Source organism: Pantherophis guttatus, chromosome 2, assembly GCF_059756535.1.
Source record: "Pantherophis guttatus breed Tessera chromosome 2, ASM5975653v1, whole genome shotgun sequence".
Classification (NCBI taxonomy): Eukaryota; Metazoa; Chordata; class Lepidosauria; order Squamata; family Colubridae; genus Pantherophis; species Pantherophis guttatus.
Window position 1 is genome coordinate 279,572,162 of NC_142064.1, and position 19,058 is coordinate 279,591,219.

Genomic DNA, 19,058 nt, shown 5'->3' on the forward strand with positions numbered 1-19,058 from the left:
TGCATCATGCATGAGTCAGCACTCTAACTAATCAGTTACAATTGTGTTCCGGCCTATTTGTACACTTTACTGTTTCAGATTCTAAATTCAATATCGTAATATGTTTCTTGGCCCTACTTGAAAACTAGAGGTTTTTCATTAAGAAGTAGACTCAAGTGTAATTCATTGAAGTGTTCATTGTTAGGAAGGTTCATGGAATAAGTTGTGGTTTCTCTCCTCTCCCTGTGTTAGGATTTGGTATCGCTTGAGGATGTAGCTGTGTTTTTCTCCGTGGAGGAGTGGGCCCTGCTGGATTCTGAGCAAAAAGCCCTGTACCAAGAGGTCATGCTGGAAACCAAGAGGAACATGGCCTCCTTAGGTAAGAGATTCTGTTGAGATATTTACATTTAATAGCCAAAGGTCAAATCTTATATCAACTTAATAACAAGCATAGCATCATGTTTTGGACAAATGAGAGTTTCGAAGAATATTTATACTGTTCTATTACAGCAATGGTGCTTGATCCCTTTCACGCCTAAGTTAGTCTTGACTTTTCTTTTTTTCTGTTGCAAGCAGGTGACAAATGGGAGATGAAGGATTCTGGCCAAGAGGCAGCAGCACCTTTGCCAAAAGGCAAAAAAGAAGATGTAGAAAAGATGTATGGAAAGCAAAGTTCTGAGGAAAAGCAGTTAACGGGGGAGCTGGTGAATTGTTCTGGTTTACCTCGTCCAGATCCCAATGTCTTATTGGACACAGATGATTGCCAAGAAAAAGAAGTGTGTTCAAAGTGTGGGAAAACACTCCGAGATGAATTGGGATTATGTGAGTGTTGCAAAAGCCCTGCTGGAGAGAAACAGGATGAAAGCAGGGAACACTCCAGAGGGACCCTTCCTCCTCCTTTACATGAAAGCATACAAGAAGGAGGGAAAATGTACAAATGTACAGAGTGTGCAGAAAGCTTCAGTACAAGCCGCTCCCTTGCATCACATAAAAAAATTCACAAAACAGAGGATCCACACAAATGTCTGGATTGTGGAAGGACCTTCAGGCAGAAAAATCATCTTAATTCACATAAGAGAGTCCACAAAGAGAAGCAGCAGCATCAATGCATCACCTGTGGAAAGACCTTCGGAAGCAGCACCTCCCTTACTTCCCATCAAAGCATCCACAGAGAGGAGAAGTTGCATCAACACAGGGACAGTAGAACGAGGCTTACGTGGAGCAAAGAGCCGAATTACCCCCAAAAAAGCCGCACTGGAAATAAATCATGTAAATGCCTGGAATGTGGGAAGAGCTTCCGCTCTGCAAGTCACCTCACTTACCATAATAGGATCCATACAGGGGAAAAGCCGTATCATTGCACAGTGTGTGGGAAGAATTTCACCCAAAAAGGCAATTTCAATTCACATAAGAGGATCCACACTGGAGAGAAGCCGTATAAATGCACAGATTGTGGAAAATGCTTCAGGACCACCGATTCCCTTACTTCCCATAATAGGATTCACACCGGGGAGAAACCCTATGAATGTTTAGAGTGTGGGAAAAGCTTCAATAGACGTGATACACTAACTAAACATAATAGGATGCATAAAGGGGAGAAACCTTATAAATGCCTGCACTGTGGAAAGAGCTTCAGTCAAAAAGTTCATCTTAAATCACGCGAGAGGACCCACACGGGGGAAAAACCATTTCAGTGCATGGAGTGTGGAAAGTGCTTCCATTGCTCTTCACACCTTACGGTCCATCACCGAATCCACACGGGGGAGAAGCCCTTTCAGTGCCTGCAATGTGGAAAGCGCTTTGCCAATTCTAGTGGCTTTCATGCCCATGAACGGACCCACACAGGGGAGAAACCGTACAAATGTCTGGAGTGTGGAAAGAGCTTCCGTAAATCCAGCCACTTAATCTCCCATAGAAGGATCCACAGTGGAGAGAAACCACATCGATGCACCGAGTGTGGAAAGTGCTTTAATCAAACAAGTAACCTTAATATCCATAAAAGGACCCACACAGGTGAAAAGCCTTATAAGTGCATCGAATGTGGCAAATGCTTCACTGAATTGTGTTACCTCACTTACCACAAAAGGCTCCACACTGGGGAGAAACCATATGAATGCTGCACGTGTGGAAAGAGCTTCAATGCAAAAAGAAGCTATATCCTCCATAGCAGAACCCACACTGGGGAGAAACCATATCAGTGCCAGGAGTGTGGAAAACGCTTCAGTGATCCTGGAAAACTGATGATCCATAAAAGGATTCACACAGGGGAGAAACCATATAAGTGCATGGAGTGTGGCATGAGTTTCAGAATAAGCAGTAGCCTTGGTATCCACAAGAGGACCCACACTGGGGAGAAACCATACACATGTCATGAGTGCGGAAAAAGCTTTAGTCAAAGACATTCACTCAAGAACCATAGAAGGCTTCACTCAGGGGAGAAACCCTATAAATGCCTGGAGTGTGGAAAATGTTGTAATGAGAGTGGCAGTCTTACCTCCCACATGAGGATCCACACAGGAGAGAAACCCTTTAAATGCATTGTGTGTGGAAAGAGTTTTAAAGACGGAAGGAATCTTATGCTTCATAAAAGAATCCACACAGGGGAGAAGCCGTATAAGTGTGTGGAGTGTGGAAAGAAATTCAGAAACTGCAGTAACTTTAATCGACATAAGAAGACGCACAGCAGGAAAAGATGATGCTAATTGGTTTGTGGTGATTCTCAAAATTTGCTTCATGCCCAAGAGAATCTGTAAAAATGCATAGTGTATGGAAAAAGGGTTCCAAAGCAGTAGACTTTTTTGATCCATTAAAAATAAGAATTTCCTTTTATAATTAGGAATTAACTTTTGGATACCGTGTTTTTCCCAAAATAAAACTTGCTTATATTTTTTTGGGCTCCAAAATAAGCCCTAGGTCTTTTTTTGGGGGGAGGGGACACGATTTCAGGTTAATCAGCCCAGCTGTTCACTTTGCACCCCCTGGTGCACGCAGAAGAGGCGGCAAGCAGGACCAGCGTTATCTGGCAGCTGCTGCATCCTGCCTGTCCCTTGGTCAGTGCACTCTGGTGCTCGTCTTCGCACGGCGGCACCAGCAGCAGACAGAGGCATGGGGCAGAAGGCAGATGATCCTAACATGCCGCGTGGGCTACAGGCAAACTAAGAGACCCGATGACAAACCTCCTGTGGCCACCCACCCACTCCAGCTCCAGATTTTCGACTGGAAGCATTGCGGTGAGATAATTGGGGAATTAGCGGGCTCCGATGAGCTCCGCGAAAACCCGGACTGACGAACCGCTGCCAAGGTATTGAGTATTGAGCAGGAGTGGTGACTGGAACGGAGTTTTTGAAGCTGGGTGAGTGACAGCCAACCCACAGGCGAAATAACAACAACACAACAACAACAACAACAACAACAAACGTGAACCTGAAAAACTCCCAGTGTAAAAATAGCGGCTATATATACTTAGAATTGAAATATGAATTTAGTAAGAAATGGGAAATCGTATGATTGTAAAAATGAAATGAATAATTGGAATATTTTTATTTGTATTTTTGAAATTTATGTAATATTTTTTTAGAAATATGAATAAATTTAAACTGTAATAATTGAAATACCTTTAATGGTATATGGTGGTGAAAATAGAAATGGCTAAATTATGGCTTTGAGCAATATATGGGGAAAGCTATATGATTAGAAGATGTTTAATTGTATATTGTGGTGAAAGCAGAAATGATTAAGTTGTGTGAAGGAACAAATGGGGAAAACTATTTGGTTTATTATTTAAACATAATTGATTTGTAAGAAGCTGGATTGTATGAAAATGGAAATAATTGGAATATCTGCGTTCATATTTTTGGAACTTATATAAAGAAAAATGGGGAAAATTATTTGGTTATGATTAATGTACAAGGAAAAAAGATAGTTATATAACTAACTGATTTATACTAAAATGTTGGATTGTATTATCAAAGGAAATGTATGTTATAAAATAAGTGGCTGTATTATTCCTATAAGAATTGAACAATTGTAACACTATATAATTAATTAATTTGAGGATCGATATAAAAACAGATGACAATGGGAAGGGGTGCAACATAGAATAGAAGGGAAAAATTGAATTTGGTTAAGATTAGAGATGAGAATGAAGGGGGTAATATTGGTTTAAAAAAATAGATGAGAATAAATATGATGGCAAAAAGGAAGTATAGAAATTGTAAATTTAGTTAAAATGACTAAACACGGTTTAAATTTGTGAATCGGCCAAATACTCTGTTCAGAGATAATACATTATATGTTGTATGTGTGTTTGTGTAAAAAATAAAAAAAACCTTTTTTTAAAAAAAAAAGATAAAGTCAGAGACACTGAGACAGACTTGTAGCTTTTATATAAATATAAATATATTTAACCTACAAATTTATAGCAGTCTTTGTCATCATCCAGAAAAGTAAAAACAGTCAGGAACATCAATGAGGTAAGTCTTAACACTGTGATGGCGAACCTATGGCATAGGTGCCACAGGTGGCACGCGTAGCCATATCAGTGGGCGCGCAAGTTCAGCTCCGGCGCGAAACAGGCTGTTTCCTGTCTCCGGAGGTCCTCGGGGTGTGGGGTGGGGAAGGCCCATCTTTTGCTGTCCCCAGCCTCCAGAGCCTCTCTAGGAAGTTAGCAAATGGGCTGTTTTCGGCCTCTGGAGGGGTGGGGAAGGCTGTTTTCGCCCTCCCCAGACTCCTAGAGAGGCTCTGCAGGCTGGGGACAGCAGAAAACAGGCCTTCTGGTCCCACCAGAAGTTGGCAAACAGGCCATTTCTGGCCTCTGGAGGACCTCCAGGAGTCCTACAAAGGCTCTGGAGCCAAGTGAGAGAAAAAAGGACCTACCAGGCCATCCTGTCAGGAGCTGGGGGGAAGCGGGGGGTTGCATGCGCGGGGGTGGGGCGCATATAATTATGGGTGTGAGCACGTAGGTGCATGACACCCCCCCCCAGCCCCCCACTCCTGGCACACGATGGCGAAAAGGTTAGCCATCACTGGTCTAACACAACATGCAGAACACACAGAAGGAAAAAAGGAAGGGAAAAAAAGGGAAACTCCTTTTATATCTACATCAACCAATCATAGCGTAGATTGCATCCTGCATGAGTCAGCACTTTTACTAATCAGTTACAATTGTGTTGTGGCTTATTGTAGACTTTATTGTTCCAGCTACTAAATTCAATATCCTAACATGCTTATTTGCCCTACTTGGAAGCTGTGGAGGTTTTTCATTAAGAAGAAGACTCGCATGTAATTCATTGAAGTGCTCATTGTTACGAATGTTCATGGAATACGTTGTTTTTTTCCCCCCTGAGTTTGGCATCATTTGAGGATGTAGCTGTGTTTTTCTCCGTGGAGGAGTGGGCCCTGCTGAATTCTAAGCAAAAAGCCTTGTACCGAGAGGTCATGCTGGAAAAGAAGAGGGACATGGCCTCCTTAGGTGAGGGATTATGTTAAGGTACTGTAGTGCACAATAATGGTTTTTTACTGTACGTGAAGTCCTGCATCATTGGACATTTTTTTTTTGTTTTGGGTGCTGTATTCTTCTCTAAATTGCTGATTTTCAAATTTGCAAGCTATTTATCTGAGGTTTTCATCCTTTTCTATGAAGCCTGGCTTTTCTTCACAAATGGACAGTATGGAGAGTGTGGGCTTCACAATCCACGCTCTCCCGTTTGTTAAGAATCTGATCCAATCTTGCACATGCTGTGCATGAAGGGAAGAAATAATCAAGTGGAGCAGGTTAAGAACAAAGATTTATTTATTTATTAGGAAATTTATATTAGGGCTGTTGGAAGAAAAATTCCTTTGGTTCAGTTCCCAGCTGGGAGAAAGGCGCTGGATATAAAATGGAGGCTGATGGGAAAAAAGATTCTGTTTATTGATAGGCAGAACCAGCCTGTGATTCTGGGGCAGCTGACCAAATGGGCGAATGAGTGGATGGATCTTCATAGGTTTCTGTGACTTTGAACTGATTGTACAATGAAGAGGGGCTTGTGTCTTTTGCTAAATGGTGGTGGGTTAATGCTATTATGTCCTAAAATGTCCTGTCCTGTCCTGCTTCATCCCATCACCCGGTAGCTGAAGATGTTTTGTTTATGAATAGATTGGCCTGGCTTCCTTAATGGGCCCAAAGTCTCCACCTGTAATCATTTCTGCTGGAAGTTATTTTACTATGCAGGAAATTGGGGCTGGAGCATGTTTCTCCTTTGGTGAAATATAATAATCTGCCTCTTTTAATCACCAAAATATTTCATTCTTCCAGGTAGAGGGAGAGATGCCTGATTACTTCTTACAGGGCCCAAGGTCTGTCTGCATCTTGAGCCTATCTTCTGGAGAGTTGGCCATTCCCACCACCTTGGTGCTGTGATATTGTTCTCCCCTGGAAAGTTACAATTTTTACCAGCCCTCTGTCAAACTGCCCTACCTTATAGGGTTGTTTTGTGGGTGAGGAAGAAGAATCGGGGACTAATCTTCAGCTCATGGGGAGGGTGGGAGGGGAAAGTCGTGGAATTAATGGATCAATCCATCAAAGGATGGGTAGCATGTGGCTGCTGCTGCCTCCTCTCCCTAGTAAATACCCACCAGAGATTCTGCTGACCCCTTACTGGAAGGACCCCCCTACCCCACCCCATTTTGGATTTTACCCAGAGAGTCTTGTTCTGATCTGGCAGTGTTTTTTTTTTTAAGAGGTTTTAAATTTACCGTATGTTTCAGACTATAAAACGCAACGGAGTATAAGACGCACCAAGATTTCGAAGAGGTAAACAAGTTAAAAAAAAAGATTTTGCCCTCCCCGGCCCCCAGGAGCACTCTGCAGGCTTCCAAAACCCTCTGCGCGTCTCATTTTTGTGAAAAACAGATCCATTTTTCACAAAAACGGGGCCTGCAGAGGGTTTGGGAGGCCGGCAGAGTGCGCCTCGAGGGCAAAAACGCGACACGGGGGTTTGGGAGGCCAAAATTGGGCCCATTTTTGGAAAAAATGGGGCGCACAGTGTGTTTGGGAGGCCCACAGTGTTCCTGTTGGTTGGGGAGGGGAAAAACGCCCCCATTTTTGCAAAAAATGGGCCTCTTCTCACAAAAAATAGGCTCATTTCTGGCTCCCCAAACCTTCCCCATGCATCGCGTTTTTACCCTCCCTAGCCCCCGGGAGCACTCCGCAGGCCCCCCAAACTCTCTGCAGACCTCATTTTTGCAAATTTTGAGAATGAACAACAACCAATTCGTGTCTGCTGTGCATCTTCTTATGTCGATTAAAGTCACTAGAGCTTATTAATTTCTTTCCACACTCCACACACTGATACGGCTTCTCCCCTGTGTGGATTCTCTTATGAACTGTAAGATAACTCCCGTCTTTGAAACTCTTTTCACACTCAGTGCATTTAAACGGTTTATCCCCTGTGTGGATTCTTTTATGACGTGTAAGAGTCTTTCCGTCTTTGAAACTCTTTCCACATTCAATGCATTTAAATGGTTTCTCCCCTGTGTGGATTCTTTTATGACGCGTAAGAGTCTTTCCGTCTTTGAAACTCTTTCCACATTCAATGCATTTAAATGGTTTCTCCCCTGTGTGGATCCTCATATGGGAGGTAAGACTGCCACTCTCATTATAACATTTTCCACACTCCAGGCATTTATAGGGTTTCTCCCCTGAGTGAAGCCTTCTATGGATCTTGAGTGAACTATTTTGACTAAAGCTTTTTCCGCACTCATGACATGTGTATGGTTTCTCCCCAGTGTGGGTCCTCTTGTGCATACCAAGGTAACTACTTTTTCTGAAACTCATGCCACATTCCATGCACTTATATGGTTTTTCCCCCGTGTGAATCCTTTTATGGATCGTCAGTTCTCCAGAATCACTGAAGCATTTTCCACACTCTTGGCACTGATATGGTTTCTCCCCAGTGTGGGTTCTGCTATGTAAAATATAGCCTTTTTTTTCATTGAAGCTCTTTCCACACATGTGGCATTCATATGGCTTCTCCCCAGTGTGGAGCCTTTTGTGACGAGAGAGATGCCCCAATTCAGTGAAGCATTTGTCACATTCGATGCACTTATAACGCTTTTCACCCATGTGGGTCCTTTTATGGGTATTAAGGTTACTTGTTTGACTGAAGCGCTTCCCACACTCGGTGCATCGATGTGGTTTCTCTCCACTGTGGACACTTCTATGGGATGTTAAGTGGTTGGATTTACGGAAACTCTTTCCACACTCCAGGCATTTGTATGGCTTCTCCCCTGTGTGGGTCCGTTCGTGGGCATGAAGGCCACTAGAACTGATAAAGCGCTTTCCACACTGCAGGCACTGAAAGGGCTTCTCCCCCGTGTGGATTCGGTGATGGACCATAAGATGTGAAGAGCAATGGAAGCACTTTCCACACTCCATGCATTGAAGTGGTTTTTCCCCCGTGTGGGTCCTCTCGTGTGACTTAAGATGAACTTTTTGACTGAAGCTCTTTCCACAGTGCAGGCATTGATAAGGTTTCTCCCCTTTATGCATCCTATTATGTTGAGTTAGAGTACCACGTCTATTGAAGCTTTTTCCACACTCTAAACATTCATAGGGTTTCTCCCCTGTGTGAATCCTATTATGGCAAGTAAGGGAATTGGTGGTCCTGAAGCATTTTCCACACTCTTTGCATTTATACGGCTTCTCTCCAGTGTGGATCCTCTTATGTGAACTAAGATGATGTTTCTGCCTGAAGGTCCTTCCACAATCCAGACATTTGTATGGATCCTCTGCTTTGTGAATTTTTTTATGTGATGCAAGGGAGCGGCTTGTATCAAAGCTTTCTGCACACTCCGTACATTTGTACATTTCCCCTCCTTCTTGTATGCTTTCATGTAAAGGATGAGGAAGGGTCCCTCTGGAGTGTTGCCTGCTTTCATCTTGTTTCTCTCCAGCAGGGATTTCGCAACAGTCACATAATCCCAATTCATGTCGGAGTGTTTTCCCACACCTTGAACACACTTCTTTTTCTTGGCAATCATCTGTGTCCAATAAGACATTGGGATCTGGCCAAGGTAAATCAGTGTATTTCTCCAGCTCAACCATTAACTGCTTTTCCTCAGAACTTTGTTTTCCATACATCTTTCCTACAACTTCTTTTTTGTCTTTTGGCAAAGGTGCTGCTGCCTCTTGGCCAGAATCCTCCATCTCCCATCCATCACCTGCTTGGAATAGAAAAAAAAAGTAAAGTTCTAAACATGGTGCTATGCTTGGTATTAAAGTGATATAAGATTTGGCCTTTGGGTCTTCCTTGTTCTCAATGGTACAGAATCTTCTATCTGCCATCTGTTATCTGCTTGCAACAGAACGAAAGAAAAGTTAAGATAAACTTAGGTGTGAAAGGGATCAAGCACCATTGCTGTATTAGAACAGTATAAATATTCTTCCAAACTCTCATTTGTCCAAAACATGATGCTATGCTTGTTATTAAGTTGATATAAGATTTGACCTTTGGCTACTAAATGTAAATATCTCAACAGCATCTCTTACCTAAGCAGGCCATGTTCCTCTTGTTTTCCAGCATGACCTCTTGGTACAGGGCTTTTTGCTCAGAATCCAGCAGGGCCCACTCCTCCACGGAGAAAAACACAGCTACGTCCTCAAGCGATATCAATTCCTGACACAGGGAGAAGAAAAAAAGACTCCATATTACATGAATATTCCTAACAATGAATACTTCAATGTTCATTGAGTCTTCTTCATTGAGTCTTCGCATGGGAGTCTCCTTCTTAATGAACAAACTGCAGAATTTCCAAGTAGGCAAACGAGCGTGTAGGATATTGAATTTAGTAGCTGGAACAGTAAAGTCTACAATACGGTGCAACACAATTGTAACTGATTAGTTAGAGAGTGCTGACTTATGCAGGATGCAATCTACGCTATGATTGGTTGCTGTAAGTATAAAGGGGGAGTTTCCCTTTTTTCCCGCCTTTTTCCCTTCTGTGTGTTCTGCATGATGTTTTAAAGTTACCTCATGATGTTCCTGTGTTCCTGACTCTCTTACGTTTTTACTTTTCTGGATGATGACAAAGACTGCTGTAAATTTGTAGGTTAAATATATTTATATAAAATCTACAAGTCTGTGTCAGTGTCTCTGACTTTATCTGGACAGCTGCTGCGCAATTTCATGACCAAACATCTTCCCTGGAGAACCTTTCCAAAATCATAAAGTGCCTCTGGCTAGAGATACATCTAGTTAATGTTTTACTGGTTTGGCTGATTCCACAGGCGAAGCAACCCCATATTCCTTTGCTGGCCACTGATGGGCTAGGCCGGGTGTCAGCAACCTGAGGCTCTGGAGTCGCATGTGGCTCCCTGTTGGCTGAACCCACCACTGGCTGGCCCTGACCATCACCCTCCCCTCCCTGTCACTCCTCGCCTGAGAAGGTAATAGTAATACCATTACTAAATTTGTAGATGATACAACAGTGGTGGGACTCATCTCTGGGAGGGGTGGTGGCAAGTCTGCCTATCGAGATAAGGTGGACCGGTTGCTTTCATGGTGTGGAGACAATAACTTGGTCCTCAAGTCCAATAAGAGGAAGGAATTTATAGTGGACTATAGAAGGAATAGATCAGACATTGCTTATCAATGGAGACCGAGTGGAGCAAGTGGCCAGTTTTAAGTTTCTGGGTGTTATCATAAAAGAAGACCTGATCTGGGGCGCTCACATTGCAGCTCTGGTCAAAAGGGCCCAGCAGAAATTATACTACCTGAGACTTTTCAGGAAACAACAACTGGATGAGAAACTGCTGGTGACCTTCTATTGCTGCACCATAGAGAGTATTTTAACTTACTGTACCTGTGTATGGTTTGCCAACTGCACAGTGGCAGATAGGACAGCAGTCCAGTGGGTCAACGTCATTGCCCAGAAGATCACTGGTTGCCCTCTCCCCTCCTTGGAAGAGCTTTATAGCTCCCGCTGCCCTAAGAAAGTTCAAAACATTTTTAAAAGATCCATCTTATCCTGGGCATCCTTTTTTTGAACTATTACCATCTGGAAGATGGTACAGGATAATAAAAAAAAAGGACCAATAGTCTGAAAAATAGCTTCTATCCCAGAGCAGTAACTATATATGAATTCTATTGTATGGTGCAATATTAATGCAATATCAGGGGTTTTCAATTGAATTGTATGGAATGTGAAGGATGTGTGTTTGTATTTTATTTTTATAGTTCTAATGTACACTGAAGATGACATTTAATTTCGTTATATGAGGTGCAATGACAGTAAAGTAAAGTAAAGTAAACTAAACTAAAGGCGACGGCAGTGGATGGAGACTTGCTCCATATTCCAGAGTGGAAATGAAGCTCCCCTGTACTTGCCTCTTCTTCCGGCCCTTGTTGGTGCTGTGCGCACCTCGATCGGTCAGGGAGACGTGTGACTTGCTCTCTGACCCGAGACACTGGCCTGGCCTGGCTGACGCCAGTTCTCTTGCTGCCTCCATAGCCTGCTCACTAGTCTTGCAGCACCTTCCACAGCACATTTAAGTTTAGTGCACTTCACAATGGGGAGACGGCGTCCCCTCCCGCTCCTGGAGCCCATTATGATGCAGAGCTTTGGTGCAGTTGGGCCGGGTCAGTGTCTCAGGGCAAAGAGAAAGTCCCATGTGCAAATCCCCAAAATGCAATGCACGCGTGTCCCCTGCTCATGTGCCCCCCTGCAGATGTGCTTGCGTCCCCATGCATGCATCCTGCCCCCGTGCATGCATGGCAGACAGCTGGCCAGTAGAAGGCACACACCCATGCGTGGCGGAACTGAGCTGGGGCGACGGCTTGTGTGCCCACAGAGAGGGCTCTACATGCCACCTCTGGCACTCGTGCCATAGGTTCACCACCACTGGTATAGGGTCTCCTGCTTGAAACAGGGTTGGACTAGAAGATCTCCAAGGTCCCTTCCAATTGTGTTATTTTGTTATTGGGAGATTGGCACATCTGGGGAGGGGAGAGGAGAACCCTACCTGCATTGGAAGCTCAACCGCTGATAATCCTCCGCCACAAAGACCTGAGGTTTCAGGAGATGAAGACGAGGCCCTGAGAGTGTCTAGGAGTGAAAAAAACCAGCAAGAGAATAATTTGTTATCAAACATCCTAAGGATATTTTTCAGCATACAGTGCAGAAGGCTGAGTTTAGCCTATTTCTATGCTAACTAGTGTCAAGGACTACCTGTATTCAGATTTGGACGAAGGCTGGGAAAGACCTAGAAGGATTTCTTTAATGCTTTTATATTTAAGTGACATCAACAGGAAATACAGCTGTCTGATTGACAGTAGATACAGTATGGAAGGTACCAAAGTAGCCCTGGCGAATTCCTGTAGCAATAAGGATTTTTAGCAAGCCTGTTGTAGTTTCTCTATCGCACTCCCCAGATATGGGGCATAGGCCTTTATTTCAGCCATTTCGAGGTAAAAATATTGATCATCAGAATCCTGACTAAGGTGCTCCCTCACTGGAGGCTTTTAAGAAGAGACTGGACAGCTACCTGTCTCAAATGGTATAGACTCCTCCTCCTCAAACAGGGGGTTGGACTAGAAGACCTCCAAGGTCCCTCCCAAATCTGTATGTTATTCTGTGTTTCTATAATGTTCACTTTCCCTTATCAGATGATAGAAACTCTTTTCACAGCTGGAAGTTGCCTTTTCGAATAGGCTACGGCAGAAGTGAGGAAGTATGGCTCTTTTATGATGGGTGGACTTCAACTCCCAGAATTCCTGACACAGCTGGCTCGGGGATTCTGGGAGTTGAAGTCCACCAGTCCTAAAAGGGCCCTAGTTCCCCACCCCTGGCCTACAGCAACCTTTCCCAATCTTGGGAGCTGTAAAATATGTGGACTTCAACACACATGGAGAATTCTGGGAGCAGAAATCCACACACCACAAAGTTGCCAAGGCTGAGAAACAGCGGCCCACAGGAAAAGGCCGATAAATGCACCCAAGACTCTAAAAACCCAGTTAAATTGAAGAATGGAAACGAATCGAAGGGATGAAAGCAACGAGGGCGAAGAGATTAAAGGGCCTCAGAAGGAGCCTTTCCCCGATGCTCCCTCCGGAGGCGGCTCCTCTCGACACAAGGGCTCCTGGGAGGGATCGCCCCCTTTTCTCCCCGCCGCTTCCGCAGCCCTCGAACTCCCAGCCTCCCGGATCTGAAGCGGCCCCAGAGAAAAGGAAAAGGACGGGAAACGACCAGGAATAATAATAGTAATAATAATCATCATCTCCCCCAGGAGAAAGTGGGGACTGCAGGAGGATCTTAGCAGCGCCCCAAGAAGCTGCACTGAAGGGTCTCCTGTCCGAGCATTTCCCCAGGTGGGAAGAAGGAAGGAAGGGAGGGAGGGAGGAGCTTCTCACCTGGCGCTCCATAGGAAAGAGGCGGCTCTCTTCCTCGCCCGGACTCCGCTCCCCAAGAGAGGCGCCCAGGATCGCCGCCGGACTCGCACCTGGATCCCCCTCCCCGGAACGACCCCAGCCAGGAGTCTGCACAGAACCAGACAGGAAGCGCTTGTAGCTCCTCCCCTCTCCGTTAAAGCTCCTCCCACTCTCTAAAGGCCTGAGAGCGCCGCCCACTCCGGGTGCCCCTGCTTGCCCCCCCCCGCTCCCCTCCCCCGTGGGATGGTCAGCTGGAGGGCGAGTCCATTGCTTCTTTGCCCCAGGGAGAGGAACGGGGGAGAGGGGGAGGGGAGGAAGCCCAGGATGGGAGGAGGGAAGGGAAAGGGATGCGGAGCAGCAAAGTTACACATTACAAATTAAGGGAGTTGGAAGGGACCTTGTGGGTCATCTAGTCCAACCTCCCCAAGCAGGAGACCCTGCACAATTTCTGACAAATGGCAGTCCAGTCTCTTCTTGAAAGCCTCCAGTGATGAAGCTCCACAACCTCCCAAGGCAACTTCTGTTCCATGGGTGGATTGTTCTCACTGTCAGAAAATTCCTCCTTGTTTCTAGGTTGAATCTCTCCTTGATCAGTTTCCATCCATCATTCCTTGTCTGGCCTTCAGGTGCTTTGGGGAACAGCTTCACCCCCTCCTCTCTGTGGCAGCCCCTCAAATATTGGAGCAGTGCCATCATGTCTCCCCTGGTCCTTCTCTTCACTAGACTAGCCGTGCCCAGTTCCTGTAACCGTTCATCATCTGTTTTAGTCTCCAGTCCCCTAATTATTATTATTATTATTATTATTATTATTATTATTATTATTATTATTATTATTAATTTGATTTGTATACCGCCCTACTCCCGAAGGACTCAGGGCGGTGAACAGCCAAACAATAAAATACATAAATACAAAAAATTAAAAAAATTAAAAAAACCAGGTAAAATCAAATTAAATCATTTTGGCCCAGACAAATTAAAACACCCCAATAATTTAAAAACAGATTAAAATTTACATATTAAAAGAGGGAGGAGATTAGGCCAAGCCTGCTTGATGGAATAAAAAAGACTTCACAGCGCGGCGGAAGGTGCGCAGATCCGGGATCCTCCGTATCTCTGGGGGGAGCTCATTCCAGACGGTAGGTGCCCCCACAGAGAAGGCTCTCCCCCTAGGGGTCGCCAGCCGACATTGTTTGGCTGACGGCACCCGGAGGAGTCCCTCTCTATGAGAGCGTACTGGCCGGTGGGAGGCTATTGGTGGTAGTAGGCGGTCCCGTAGATAACCAGGTCCTAAGCCATGGAGCGCTTTAAAGGTGGTAACCAAAACCTTGAAGCGCACCCGGAAGACCACCGGGAGCCAGTGCAGCTCGCGCAGGAGAGGTGTCACATGGGAGCGCCATGACGCTCCCATTACCACCCGCGCGGCCGCACTCTGCGCCAGTTGGAGCCTCCGGGTGCTCCTCAAGGGGAGCCCCATGTAGAGAGCATTACAATAGTCCAGGCGGGAGGTGACGAGGGCATGAGTGACCGTGCGTAACGAGTCCCGATCCAGAAAGGGACGCAACTGGCGAATCAGGCGAACCTGATAAAAAATACTCCCGGTCACGGCCGTCAAGTGCTCTTCTAAAGACAGCCATGAATCCAGGAGGACGCCCAAGTTGCGAGCCCTCTCCGTGGGGGCCAGTGATTCGCCCCCAATAGTCAGAGATGGCGTCAACTGACTATATCGGGACGTCGGAAACCACAGCCACTCGGTCTTGGATGGGTTGAGTCTGAGCCTGTTCCTCCCCATCCAGATCCGTACGGCCTCCAGGCACTGGGACATCACTTCAAGGGCATCGTTGGGGTGATCCGGGGTGGAGATGTACAGCTGGGTGTCGTCAGCGTACTGATGGTACTCCACCCCGAAACCACGGATGATCTCGCCCAGCGGCTTCACATAAATGTTGAACAGGAGAGGCGAGAGGACCGACCCTTGCAGCACCCCACATATGAGGGGCCTCGGGGTCGACCTCTGTCCCCCTGTCAACACAGACTGCGACCGGTCAGAGAGAAAGGAGGAGAACCACCGCAACACAGTGCCTCCCACCCCTAACTCTTCCAACCGGTGCAGCATGATACCATGGTCGATGGTATCAAAAGCCGCTGAGAGATCTAACAGGACCAGGACAGAGGAGCACCCCCTGTCCCGAGCCCTCCAGAGATCATCAACCAACGCGACCAATGCCGTTTCTGTGCTGTACCCGGGCCTGAAACCCGACTGGAACGGATCCAGATACGTCGTTTCATCCAGGTGCTGGGGGAGCTGTTTCGCGACCACACTCTCAACAACCTTCGCCACAAAACGAAGGTTGGAGACCAGACGATAATTTACCAACATTGCCGGGTCCAGGGAAGGCTTCTTGAGGAGAGGCCTCACCACCGCCTCTTTCAAGGCGGCAGGAAAGACACCCTCACCCAACGAAGCATTTATAATCCCCTGGAACCAGCCTCGTGTCACCTCCCGAGAAGCCAGCACTAACCAGGAGGGACACGGGTCCAATAAACAAGTGGTCGCGTTCAGTCTACCCAGAATCCTGTCCACGTCCTCAGGGGTCACAGGATCAAACTCATCCCAGATAACATTCTCAAGACCTGCCCCAGTCCCTCCCCCTGAGACTACCCAGTCGGAGTCCAGATCTTCCCGAATCTGAGTGATTTTGTCATACAGATATTGAACAAAATCCTCGGCTCTACCCTCCAAGGGGTCCTCCCGCGCTTCCTGGTGGAGCAGGGAGCGGGTCACCCTAAACAGGGCGGCCGGGCGATTATCTGATGACGCAATAAGAGCAGCAAAATAGCTACATTTCGCTGCTTTTATCGCCACTAGGTAATTCCTAATATGAGATCTTACCAGTGTCCGGTCAGATTCAGAACGGCTGGACCTCCAACTACTCTCTAGGCGTCTTTTCCGGCGCTTCAACTCCCTCAGCTCCTCGGTAAACCAAGGAGCTAAATGAGATCGGCGCCGGGTCAGAGGCCGCAAAGGCACGACCCGGTCCAGAGCTCCAGTGGCCGCCCTATCCCAGGCGGCCACTAAGTCCTCAGCCGAGTCGTGTGCTAGAACCTCAGGAAATGGCCCAAGCTCCATCTGGAATCTCTCAGGATCCATCAGGCGCCTGGGGCGGAACCACCTGGTCGGTTCCGCCTCCCTGCGGCGGGGTGTGGCGGTTCGAAGGTCCAGGCGAAGGAGGGAGTGATCTGACCATGACAAGGGTTCAATCACTATATCCCCTATCTCGAGATCACTCAACCACTGTCCAGAGACAAAAACCAGATCCAGCGTGTTTCCCCCCGTGTGGGTAGGGCCATGAATTAACTGGGTCAGGTCCATAGCTGTCATGGAAGCCATGAACTCCCGAGCCACCTCAGACGCCTCGCCCACGGACGGTAGGTTGAAATCCCCCATGACCATAAACCTGGGGGTATCAACCGCCACCACGGCGATGACGTTGAGTAGCTCGGGCAGGGCTGCTGCCACGTGGCAGGGTGCCAGGTACGTGATCAGCAAACCCATCTGAACCCCGTGGCCCCATTTCACAAGGAGGGATTCACAGCCGGTCGTCTGAGGGACAGTGGCCTCCCTCGGTTTCAGACCTTCCTTAATGATAACCGCTACCCACCCCCGCCCCTCCCCTGTGACCTCGGCTGATGGAAGGCGAGGAAACCTGGAGGTTACATTTCAATGAGGGGAACCCCCCCCCCTCATGGCCCAACCAGGTCTCCGTAACACCTGCCAGGTCCGCACCCCCCTCCTGAATAAGATCACAAATGAGGGGGGCTTTATTTACTACGGACCTGGTATTGCACAGCATCAGCCGAAGGCCCGGGCCCTGAGGGTCTGTGCAACCTGGAAAACGGGTGGAGCTTTGGGGGCCGGAGCACGCCATCGCTCGTAAACAGCGAGTGCGTGCTCCCCTAACACGATATGGCCCCCTGCTCCCGCCATATCTACCCCTCCCACCCACAGTATTGATATTCAAAACACTATCCGGATGAGCTCTAACCCCCCCTCGATCCCGGGCCCACCCCCCCCACCGTGCTTCGCAGCCAGACCCGACCCCGACCCTCCCCCTTGTGGGTTTTCCCCCAAACTAATCATGTTTGTTGGTCTTCTTTGCACTTGTTCTACGGTCTCAACATCTTTTTTATAGTGTGGTGACCAAAACTGGATGCAGTACTCTTGGTCTGGTCTTACTAGGGCTTTATAGAGTGGTATCAGTACCTCCCTTGATCTTGATTGTATCCCTCTGTTAATGCAATTTAGGATTGCATTGGCTTTTCTGGCTGCCACCACACACTGCTAGCTCATATTTAGATGGTTGTCCACTAAGACTCCAAGATTAAGGTGACCAGATTTTAACATTGGTAAAGCGGGACACCATTGTGGGTGTGGCTTATTTTGTGGGTGTGGCTTGGAGGTCATGTGACTGGGTGGGCATGGCTAGCTGGTCATGTGACCGGGTGGCCATGGCTATGTGTATAGGGACTAACCAGAGGGCTGAAAAAAGTCATTTCTGACAGGTCCTCGCACTTTTGACTGGTCCTCATACTTATGACCATCCTCACATTTATGCCCGTGCAGCATTCTTAACAACCATGTTACTCATTTCACAACTGCTTCTCTTCACCATGATGACAAGATAGGGCAAAAATGTAAAATGTGGGGACAGTCTAAGTTCGAGGACTGGTCAAAAGTGCGAGAACCAGTCAAAAATAACTTTTTCAGCCCTCTGAATAGTCCATATGCATAAAAGGATACAGCAAGAGAGGGATGAAGGAAGGGAAGGGAAATTAGAGTAGGAGTGAGGATAAGAGAGGGAGGAAGAGAGGAGAAGGAGAAAGGAAGTAGGGAGGAGAAGAAGAGGGTGTGAGGAAGAGAAAGTAAGAAGGAAAGAAAAGAGAGAGGTGGTAGGTTTGAGGAGAGATTGCTGTACAATAAAAAAGATGAAAGAGAAGAAAGCCAACCCTTTTTTCCCCTTCCTTTTTTCCTTCTGTGTGTTCTGCATGATGTGTGGTGATGGCTAACCTTTTCGCCATCGCGTGCCAGGAGTGGGGGGCGGGGGGGGGGGGTTTCGTGCACCTACGTGCACACATCCATAATTCTATGCGCCTCCGCCCCGTGCATGCACGTGCAACCCCCCCCCCCCGCTTCTGGCACATGATGGCCCGGTAGGTCCTTTCTTCTCTCTCACTTGGCTCTAGAGCCTTTCTAGGAGTCTGGGAAGGACCTTCCCCACCCACCTGGAGGTCCTCCAGAGGCCAGAAATGGCCTGTTTGCCAACTTCTGGTGGGACCAGAAGGCCTGTTTTTTGCTGTCCCCAGCCTGCAGACCCTCTCTAGAGGTCTGGGGAGGACGAAAACGGCCTTCCTCACCCCTCCGGAGGCCGAAAACGGCCCATTTGCCAACTTCCTAGAGAGGCTCTGGAGGCTGGGGACAGCAAAAAACAGGCCTTCCCCACCCCCTGGCCCTCCAGAGACAGGAAACAGTCTGTTTCACACCAGACTTGAACTCGCGTGACCACTGATATGGCTACCTGTGGCACCCATGCCATAGGTTGGCCATCACGGTGTTAGACTTACCTCATTGATGTTCCTGGATGATGACAAAGACTGCTGTAAATTTGTAGGTTAAAT

General features: G+C 47.0%; 4 protein-coding genes across 11 annotated transcripts in view; 2 read left to right on the plus strand and 2 right to left on the minus strand.

Moving 5' to 3' along the window:
- LOC148115998 (uncharacterized) overlaps nt 1–3,395 on the plus strand; it is a 7,097-nt gene extending 3,702 nt beyond the window's left edge. For 3 of the 5 annotated variants that reach the window (XM_087884699.1, XM_087884698.1, XM_087884701.1), the window contains 2 exons: nt 232–358; nt 553–3,395. In XM_087884699.1, coding sequence (XP_087740825.1) covers nt 232–358; nt 553–2,675 — 2,250 coding nt within the window. In that variant the 3' untranslated portion in view covers nt 2,676–3,395. The remainder of the gene's footprint in view (nt 1–231; nt 359–552) is intronic. The other 2 variants (XM_087884700.1, XM_087884702.1) reach the window with 1 other exon arrangement.
- LOC117668120 (uncharacterized) overlaps nt 1–13,415 on the minus strand; it is a 94,685-nt gene extending 81,270 nt beyond the window's left edge. For all 3 annotated transcript variants that reach the window (XM_087884643.1, XM_087884640.1, XM_087884639.1), the window contains exon 1: nt 13,368–13,415. In XM_087884643.1, the coding sequence (XP_087740769.1) occupies nt 13,368–13,379 (12 nt within the window). In that variant the 5' untranslated portion in view covers nt 13,380–13,415. The remainder of the gene's footprint in view (nt 1–13,367) is intronic.
- LOC148115997 (zinc finger protein 57-like) overlaps nt 1–19,058 on the plus strand; it is a 74,450-nt gene that overhangs the window by 15,402 nt on the left and 39,990 nt on the right. The gene's annotated exons all lie outside the window — the stretch shown is intronic.
- Nucleotides 5,753–13,498, minus strand: LOC148115999 (uncharacterized). Of its 2 annotated transcripts, none has more exons than XM_087884732.1 (4): nt 13,368–13,498; nt 11,981–12,063; nt 9,509–9,635; nt 5,753–9,180 (listed from the first exon to the last, which is right to left on the minus strand). In XM_087884732.1, the coding sequence occupies exons 2-4, from the start codon at nt 11,984–11,986 to the stop codon at nt 7,196–7,198; spliced, it is 2,118 nt and encodes a 705-aa protein (XP_087740858.1). In that variant the 5' UTR covers nt 11,987–12,063; nt 13,368–13,498; the 3' UTR covers nt 5,753–7,195. The 2 variants fall into 2 exon arrangements, with proteins under 2 accessions (XP_087740858.1, XP_087740857.1); XM_087884731.1 differs by having other exon boundaries at nt 5,753–9,183.

What these genes read in the sequence shown, in the direction of transcription:
- LOC148115999 (XM_087884731.1), bottom strand. An exon ending in GAGGAACATGGCCTGCTTAG is followed by an intron (nt 9,184 to 9,508) that starts GTAAGAGATGCT and finishes TTCTATTCCAAG; the next exon opens with CAGGTGATGGATGGGAGATG.